This window comes from Psammomys obesus, unplaced genomic scaffold (assembly GCF_907164565.1).
Source record: "Psammomys obesus unplaced genomic scaffold, mPsaObe1.curated_primary_1811, whole genome shotgun sequence".
Classification (NCBI taxonomy): Eukaryota; Metazoa; Chordata; class Mammalia; order Rodentia; family Muridae; genus Psammomys; species Psammomys obesus.
The window spans coordinates 1,970,705-1,980,063 of NW_026596158.1; the positions used below are offsets into that span (position 1 = coordinate 1,970,705).

A 9,359-nucleotide genomic window follows, 5' to 3' on the forward strand; every position below is an offset into this window, starting at 1 on the left:
AGAAGAAGAAGAAGAAGAAGAAGAAGAAGAAGAAGAAGAAGAAGAAGGAGAAGGAAAAAGAAAAAGGGGAGAACGAAAAGGAGAAAGAAAAAGAGAAAGAGAAGGGGAAGGAGAAAGAGAAAGAAAAGGAGAAAAAAAAGAAAGAAAAGGAGAAGAAAGAGAAGTAGAAAGAGAAGAAGAAGAAAGAGAAGGAGAAAGAGAAAGACTACGAGAAGAGCTGGCTATGATTCTGAGATCAGAGAAAATAGCCAAGAAAAAGGAGGTGATGGAAAGGGTAGAACCAGAAGAAAAAGCAGAGGAGGAAGACAGAAAGCTGTCTTGGGAAGAGTGGAAGACGTCCTGGAATGAGTGGCAAGAAGTCCTACATCAAAAGACAGTACCTTGGGAGGACTGGAAGAAGACATGGGACAGGAAGTATTTCAGAGAACGGGAGAGGTTCAGGGCTGGAGAGAAGCTGCTGAAGAGTGAGCAAGACAGGAAGAAGCTGACATGGGACGAGTGGAAACAGATCTGGGAAGACGTCATGTCGAAGGTCCAAACTGAGGAGACACTGGGTTTGGGGGAAACAGTGTCTGTAGAATTAGAGAAGGAAAAGACAGAGCCTCTCACAGCAATGCAGAAACAGATGCTAGAAATACAGAGACAGGCCAGGTCTGAGTGGAAACAAGCGCGATCTGAAAGGGAACGAGCCAAAGAGCAGAGATTGCTAGCACAAGAAGAGGAGAAACTTGCACAAGAAGAGAAAAAGCTAGCCCAGGAAGAGATGAAACTGGCCCAAGAATATGCGAAAAGGGCTTGGGCATCTGAGAAAGTGGCCCACCTGGACGTAGCCCTCGGTGAGAAACAGGAACTCCTGGCCAGAGAAGAGGAAATTCTAAGCAAAGGAGCAGAGCAACTGGCTCAGAAAAAAAGAAAACTGGCCAGAGAGATAGAGAAACTGGCTCACGAGGAAGAAAAAAATGCAAAGAAAAGGGAGAAAATGGCTGCGGTACAAGCAATGTTGGCCCCAAAAATGGAAACCGTGATCCAAAAGGAACAGAGTCTTGTCCTGAAAGAAAAGCAGCCGAAAGAAGCAGCAAAGAGGATAGAGTGGGAAATCAGGGAGCTAGCTTGGAAAGAAGATGAACTGAATGAGGAAGGGGAAAGGCTGGCTCAGAGAAGGGAGAAACTGGCTAAAAAGGAGACGAAGTTGGCCTGGCAGGAGGAGCATCTTGCCATGGAGGAGCTGATGCTGGCCCATGAGGAAAAACTGCTGATTAAGGATGAGGAAGCCCTGGCCCAGAAGGAAGAGAGAATGCCCGAAGAAGAGAAGAAACTGCAGCTGAGGAGGGCGAGCCTGAAAGAGAGGAAGGAGAACCTGGCCAAGGCGAAGGAGATTCTGGCCCAGAAAATGAAGGAACTCGAAGAAAAGAAGCAAAGACTCTCTGAGGATGAAAAAACTCTGGCCTCGGAAAAGCACATCCTCTCTCTGGAAAAAGAAAGGCTGGCTGAGAGGGAGACGGCTCTCAGTAAGAGCGAAGAAAAAATTCTCCAGGAAAAAGAGCAAGTACAGAATGTAAAAAGCAAACTGGAGGAGTACAGGCAGAAAATGGAAAACTTGTTCGAGAAGCTGAAGGAGGACAAGGGGCTCCTCATGGACAGGAGAGTGAAGCTGGTTGAAGTAGAGAAGGGAGTGGAGCAGGAAGAGATGCTTCTGGCGGAAAAGCAAGGGACCTTAGCCCAGGAGAAAATGAAGCTAGCCGATGAAATCCAGGCGGTGATACAGAGAAGCAAACTTTTCAGAGAGGAGACTGAGATTGCTGAAGAAGGGACGGCCTTGATGGGCGAAATGGAGAAGGTGGTGAAGGAGAAGATGAAGCTGGAAGAGGAGGAAAAGCTCTCTAAAAGAGGGACAGAAGAGATCTCACAGCAGAAAAGACTCTCAATATTCATGCTAGACATGATGAAGAAAAGAATATCCCTGGAGGAGAAGATCCTAACCCACGAAGACAGACTGTTGGCCACGGAGGAAAAGAACGCTGCCAGGCAGAGTCTGGAGCTTGTCAGAGGCGAGAGAATACATGCCCAGGAAGAGAGGAAATTAGCCAAAGCCGTAAGCAAACTGCAGAAGGCGATAAGTGTTTCCAGGGTGCTATCCCTGAGGAAAAGGTCCTTGAAGGAGCTTCAAAAGCTGGTCATCAAAGAAAAGGCAATGACCCAGAAAGAAAGAAAGATGACGAAGTTAAAGCGGACACTGTTTGAAAAGGAGGTCGAACTAGGTATGGAGGAGGAAAGGCTTGACATGAAGGAGCTAGATGCTTCTGAAGAACAGCCAGAAGTCATCAAGGATGAGAGGAAACTAGCTAAGAGCGAGAGAGATGTGGCCGAGGAAATGAGAGAACTGAGACGCCAAGAGCAAATAGTTGCTAAGGAAGAACGTGAGTTTGACTGGACGCTTGTGGTGTTGCCAGATGATCAGGAAGACATCGAGGAAGGCCCTGAGGAAGGCCCTGAGTCAGAGGAGGAAACCGAAGACTATAGAAAGTCGTGGAAGAGGAGAGAAGGGCTGACAGAGCCTCTTTCTGGAGTGGAAAGGTTTCGCCGTATATTTAAACGGGTACAACGTAAAGAGGGCTTTTCTCATGTAGTCGAATGCCTGATAAGTGAAGTCGAGAGAGAGAGTTCATCTGAAGAAGAAAGGGAAGAGGAGGAGGAGAAGAAGTTGAAAGAGGAGGTAAAAGAGGAGAGGAAGGAGACAGAGGAACGGGAAGAAGAGAAGAAAACGGAGAAGGTAGAAAAGAGAAAAAAGAAGGAAAGAAAGGTAGTTCAGGAAAAGAAAGAAGAGGAGGAAATAGAAAAGGAAGAGAAAAAGATGGAAAAGAAGGTGCATGAGGAGGAAGAGGAGAAGGAGAAAGTGGAGGAGGAAGAAGAGGAGAAGAAAGTGGAGGAGGAAGAAGAGGAGAAGAAAGTGGAGGAGGAGGAAGTGGAAGAGGAAGAGGAGGAGGAGAAAGTGGAGGAGGAAGAAGAGGAGGAGGAGAAAGTGGAGGAGGAAGAAGAGGAGGAAGAGAAAGTGGAAGAGGAAGAGGAGGAGGAGAAAGTGGAGGAGGAAGAGAAGGAGGAGAAAGTAGAGGAGGAAGAAGAGGAGGAGAAAGTAGAGGAAGAGGAGAAAGTGGAAGAGGAAGAGGAGGAAGAGGAAGAGGAGGAAGAGGAAGAGGAGGAAGAGGAAGAGGAGGAGGAAGTGGAGGAGGAAATGGAGGAGGAAAAGGAAGAGGAAGAGACTAAAAAGAGCATGGGTCAGGAAGAGATAGAAAGAGTGAGTGAAATAAAAAAGAAAAAAGTGAGACGCTTAGTGGAAGAAGCAAGGAAGAAGAAGGTGGTGTTAAAAAGAGAAAAGCCTAAAGTACAGAAAGAAAGACGTAAGGTCCCACAAAGAAAGAAAGTATTCCCTCCCATTGGACTAGGAGTCACTGAGCTCAAAGAGGACATTATAAAGCTGGCATCACGAGAAACGCTTCCTTGGAAACCAAGCCCAGCATTTGAGGAGGTGGAAAAGAAGAGACCATTTCTACTAGAAGAAAAACAAATGTTCAGGGAAGAAATGGCCAGAGCATTTGAGAGATCCAAGAAATCCCTAAAGAAAAAGATGATGGATAAAGAGAGGCAACTGTTGGAGAAGGATGAGCTGGGACCTCTGGACATTCTGGATGTGATGGCAGAGTACAAAACGCCAGCAGCGTTAAAACCGTTCACAACTCAGACGGTCAGACAGGCCCTGGATGTCCACAGACTCCGCAAAATGTCACAAGCCAAGAAGTGGCTTTTTCAGCACCACCCTCCCCGGGTGGGAAAAACAGTGGGCCTGCTGCCTCTGCCTAAGATCTTGACAGAGGTGCAGCGCTCAGAGTTAGGCATCTCAGATATAGAATGGCTCCATCGTGTCTTGAAACAGATGGCGGCAGGAGAAGACCTTCCTAGAGATCACTTCCACAGACTGTGTGGGCTTCTCAAGGACCTCACCTCAACGGGTGACCTGGAGTGGCTGCACCTGGCAATCCTTGAAGCCATTGTGCGCCGTCACAAGCAGATTGTGGACTCTCGGAGCGCAGTGACTCCAAAGCCTAGCAGGGAACCCATGAGGCCCAAACATCTGAAAGTGATTCCTCCCATAAAGGGAAAGGAAAAGGAAAGCTGGCTGAAACCTTCAGCTGTCCCCGTACCAGGGTCCCCGTTAGCTACCAAAAGGGTTGCAGACCCAAAGGCTAGATCCTGGCATCTTCTCGGAGAGCCATACAGAAGCACACGGCTGCAGCAGTTATCCAGTGCTCTTGAGGAGATGGAGACACAGTCTTTTGATCCTACCACGAGAGAGCTTTTGGCCAGCGTTCATTCTTCAGTAAACGAGCAGACCCTGGCACTAATGCTTCAAAGAGACTTTGGGGATCTTAAAGGTAAAAGCAGGTATCCCAAACTGCCTAAGCTGGAGAAAAGGCCTATCTCCCCCCAAAAGGAAGAGGTGCCTCCATGGGAGACGTTTGTGGCACTCTACCATGTTTTGCGGATGCTACAGCAGCGGCATGCCGAAGACACGGCTGCCTGGATGGAAAACTTTTACCAGCTCATGGACCTGTACCAGGTTAAGTCCCCCCGAATCCAGAGGCTGCTGCTGGACCTGCTGCTGACACAAGTGCCTCGAGCCCGAGAGGTCATCTTCAGCGATACTCTGAAGGCCGTGGAGCTGGTGCCTGGGGAGCGGCTGCTGTACTGTCTGGTCTGTGGGAGCTCCCACGCCCCCTACATTGCTGTGGAGCTCCGGGGTGTGGTGCCCCTCCCTGAACAGAATAACGTGCACACCATTCGTCCCAAAGGCATTGCCAACTATGGGATCCTTGAGCTTGCCTGGAAGAGCCTGCCCCAAGCTGATATGCACCTTATCAAGAAAGCCCCTCATGTTACTGTTCCCACGCCCTAGCTAGGGCCTGCCAAAGGTCAGGAGTTTTCATTCTCAGCTGGAGAAAAGCCTGGCCATCAGGAGCTAGACCTTCATCTTGAGGGCCCACACAGAGGTGGAGCAAGGTCAAAGTTGTTCGCTTTTTCCTACCCAGCTCTAGAAGCCGGTTCCCGTGTGTGGAATAAGAGAAGGTTCTCGTTTGCAACAAACTTTGATGTGTCCCTTCAACCCAAATGTTGTCTCTCTGCTGTCACCAGGGAAGCCAGTCGTGTGTCTGAGAGTGGGAAAACCCTGTTAGAGGTGAGGAAGCCAAAGAGCCTTCCATTGTCCTCTTCCTTTCTCACCTTCCACAGTTTATCCTAAATAATAGAGGAAAGTAAATTCTTGGCACAAAATTAAAAGATGCTTGTGTTACTATGACAGGTATTGATAATTATAAGCAAAGGTGAAATTTAAGTTTAGGCAGACGGTGGCAGCGACACACGCCTTTAATCCAAACAGGGGTTGGGGGAGGAAGGACACATGGATTTATTTCTGTGAACCCTAGCCCAGCCTGGTCTACACAGCAAGTGCTAGGACAGCCAGGGCTACATAATAAGACCTTGTCTCAAACACAAAACAAGCAGAAAATACTTAGAAGACTGAGCGCTTTCCCACCTAGCAGGTCATGGCACGGAGTAGGACACACCCCTGTCCCCCGGTGGTGATTCCGACTTAAACAGCAGGTGTGCTAGGGGTTCGCTTTGTGGTTTCTGAGACAGGGTCTCACTGTGTAGCTGGGTCATTCGGCTTGGCAGCAAGCCTTGTACATACTGTTGAGCCACCCTGCTGGTTCAGCAGGGCTTTAACCCCATGGCTGCGATGGAAGAGTCCTGTCACCCTAAGAGCCGTCAGTGCCGATGAATGTGGGAACCCCACCTGTCCGAGCACCCGCCACAGCGAGGGATACCGTGTGTGCTCGGGAGCTGTCCGGCCACATCTCTCTAACTCTGACTTTTAATCTAATATCCTCGTGTGTTGTCTCCGCCACCCCAGGGAGGTCTGTAAACATCTCTCGGCCTCCACTTCACCAGTTTAGTGAACACTGAACTCCCTTGGGCTGTTTTTCAAAGGTGGTAAGTCCTCTGTCACCTGCCTTGTCATCGTGACCGAACTGGCTGGGTTCAATGAGAGGACCTGGCTGGTCTTCGGTGGCAGCGTGAACAGGTATTTTCCCTGAGTGCCGAGGCCCTGGACTCTTTGCTAGTATACGCTGTACCAAAACAGAACCACACATTCATTGCGTGCAAGGTTGCCCATGCCTGGGATCCTATCTGTTGGGAGGCAAAGGCCGTGCGTGGGCTCTCCACAAATTACATATGGAGTTCAAGGACAGCCAGGGTAATATAGCCAGTGTCTCCAAACCCATTACTTAGGGGTAAGGAACTCAGTCATTCTTGGCTACACAAAGAACTCGAGGCCAGTGTAAACTTCATGAGACACTGCCTCAGAAAACACACACGTCACACACACTCAGAGATTTAAAGTGATTTAAAAAAAAAAACATCAGTAACGCTGTAGCAAACGTCAGCCTATTTAAGCGGTAGTATGCGTACTCGCTCTGGGGACTGCTCCGGGCTGCCGACATGCACAGCATGCGTCCTGCTGCTACGCTGCACATCTCTAGCTCCTAGGCAGTAACAGACTTTTAAAAGGTTGCTTATATGTATACGTGTTTTGCCTTTATGCATGTATGTGTACCGCGTGTGAACCTGGTGCCTGAGGAGGTCAGAAGAGAGCCTCAGATTCCCGGAACTGGAGTTATAGACAGTGGTGGGTTGCCATATTCCCAGCACTGGGGAAGCAGAGGCAGGCAGATTTCTGAGTTTGAAGTCAGCCTGGTCTACAGAGCGAGTTCCAGGACAGTCAGCGCTGTTACACAGAGAAACCCGGTCTTGAAAAATCACACGGGCAGGCTGGAAGAGATGGCTCAGAGGTTAAGAGCACTGGCTGCTCTTCCCAGAGGTCCTGAGTTCAATTCCCAGCACCCAAATAGTGGTTCACAACCATCGATAGTGGGATCTGGTGCCCTCTTCTGGTGTGCAGGTGTACATGCAGTCAGAACACTATATACATAATAAATGAATCTTTTAAAAAATGTGTTTTTTTTTTTTTAAAGAAAAACCAAAGGGGCAGGGGAGAAAAGCGTGTGTTCTTAACTGTTGAGCTATATCTCCATACCCGACTAGTACCCGATTAGTAACATTTAATAATGTTTAATAGTAATGTTTAATAGACTAGTACACATACCCGATTAGTAATGTTTAATAGATGCATTATAGCAGCAAAACTAATGTATAATTTTCAAACAATCGTGCATATATTATTACGGATGATAAAAAGATCTTACTGGCGCAATGTACAATCTTTAAAAATTTGAGAGCACTGCAATAATGAGCAGTTAAAACCCGACAATCATGTTTTCATAGAGAGAAGAGGAAAAACTCACTAATTTATGGGTTCTGAGGCAATAAAACGAAACTTGACCAATAATCTTGCCAAGGTCTGAACTGATGCAAGAAAGCAAATTGCCCAGGGCCGGCAAGATGCCCCAGTGGCTAAGAACACTTGCTCTTGCAGAGGATCCTAGTTTGGTTCCCAGCACCCACATGGAGTCTCTAACTGTAACTCCATTCCAAGGGATCTGACACCCTCTTCTGGCATTCCTAGGCACTGCACACACATTCTCATATACGTGAAGGCAAAATACACATGTACAATATATATTTTTAAAAGACAGGGATACTTTAGACAGCTGAATCAGATAACCGTTCAGTGGGGGGCATGTGCCTGCCATTGTGTCTGTGTATGTCTGTGTGTGAGTGTGCATGTGTCTGAGTGTGCGTGTGCATGCACACTCGTCTCTGTGTGTGGAGGTCAGAGAGCGGCTCTGAGGAGCTGTTTTTTTGCCTTCTACCTGGCTGAGCCAGAGCCTTATCACTTCTGTTATGGCACTGCCCACTTCCGAGCTGGCCCAAGTGGGTTCCCCCCCCAGCCCCCCATCTCACTGCAGGGGCACTGGGATTATGGATGCCTACCACTGCATCTGTTTAAAAACAAAGGCATGAGTTCCAGGAACGATCCGACTTAGGTCGTCAGGGTGCCCGGGCAAACGCTTTCACCCGCTGAGCTATCTCCGCAGCCCCCAGTTAAGATTTAAAATAGGGAAATAGTTGTAAACACAGGAGAAGGCTAGAAGAGAGAACTGTGTGTGGACGTCAGGAGGCTGGGATGATGGAACTTTAGCTTAGCTGCTGAGGTGCTTTCGCTAACTGCACACGGGGTACTGGACTACCGGGACCCCTGACACCGGTCACCCCCGTTGCCAGTGCTGATGGAGCAGCCTCCACCATCAGAACCAGGCAGACGATGCCTTTCTCCTCCCAGCTTTCCTAATTTCTCACCATCTCTCTCCCGTTGGCGGATTGTAGCAGGAAGCTAGCAGTCCAAGGACCGTGGGTTCCTCTCTCAGCTACACAAAGCTACGAAGAAAAGGGTCAGTTGGAGTCTGAGAAACATTAAGTGATCAAACCAGATCAATCACTTCTAATTTTTTTTTTCTACATCAATTTCTAGAAAAAGAGAGTAGAGCCCAGACAAGGAAAGTTTTGGTGTCACACTAGATAGCCTTTATTTTATGACTGACAGCTGGAGGGATGGATCGGCAGTTAAGAAAACGCGCTGTTTTTCTTGAGGACTGGAGTTCAGTGCCCAGCACCCATATGACAACTCACAATTATCCGTGACTCCATTTTTAAGGGATCTGACACCCGCTTTTGGCCTCCACGGACACTGCACAAATGTTGGGCACAGATATATATGTGGAGGCAAAACCCTCACATAAAAAATAAAATCTTTTAAAAATGATCATCAGAAAGTACATTAAAACAAGATGAAAGTTTAGCAAATGTGAAGTTCATACAGTTCAGCAAATGGGGCTGGCAAAGTACTCTGTTTCTAGAATTGTGGCTCGTCGTCGTCGTTTTACAAACCATCTGAGGTGATGAAGTGTGGCGGCCTACACCTGCACTGCCAGGTGTAAGCTGGAGGCTGAGGCAAGATGTGAGTTCAAGGCCAGCCTGGGCATCAGCCGTGCCATCATTCCAGTCATGGTGCTGTGGGGCGTCCACCAGAGAAGACTGCATAGACATGGGTTTACGCCAACAGAAAGTCTTTATTAGCCAGCTAGTGACTACAGGATCGCAGCATAGCGCCGAGCCTTTCTCAGGGTTAACTTTTAAGCACAAAAACCATGACCTGGGTTGACATATTTCAGCTAACAAGAACAGTCGCCAGAAGTAGAACTACAGAAGCCAAACAACAACAACAGCAACAACAAAACCCCACAAAAACAAAAATACCGGGTTTATTCCGGTCATCCCTTTTCATAGAG

The 9,359-nt window shown here is 48.1% G+C and overlaps 1 protein-coding gene across 1 annotated transcript in view; it reads left to right on the forward strand.

Annotated features, from left to right (window-relative positions):
• Wdr87 (WD repeat domain 87) overlaps nucleotides 1-4,948 on the forward strand; it is a 12,537-nt gene extending 7,589 nt beyond the window's left edge. Inside the window, exons 6-7 of the mRNA XM_055594690.1 lie at nucleotides 235-2,713; nucleotides 2,969-4,948. Of these exons, the coding sequence (XP_055450665.1) occupies nucleotides 235-2,713; nucleotides 2,969-4,948 (4,459 nt within the window). The remainder of the gene's footprint in view (nucleotides 1-234; nucleotides 2,714-2,968) is intronic.
• Nucleotides 4,949-9,359: the final 4,411 nt, after the last annotated feature.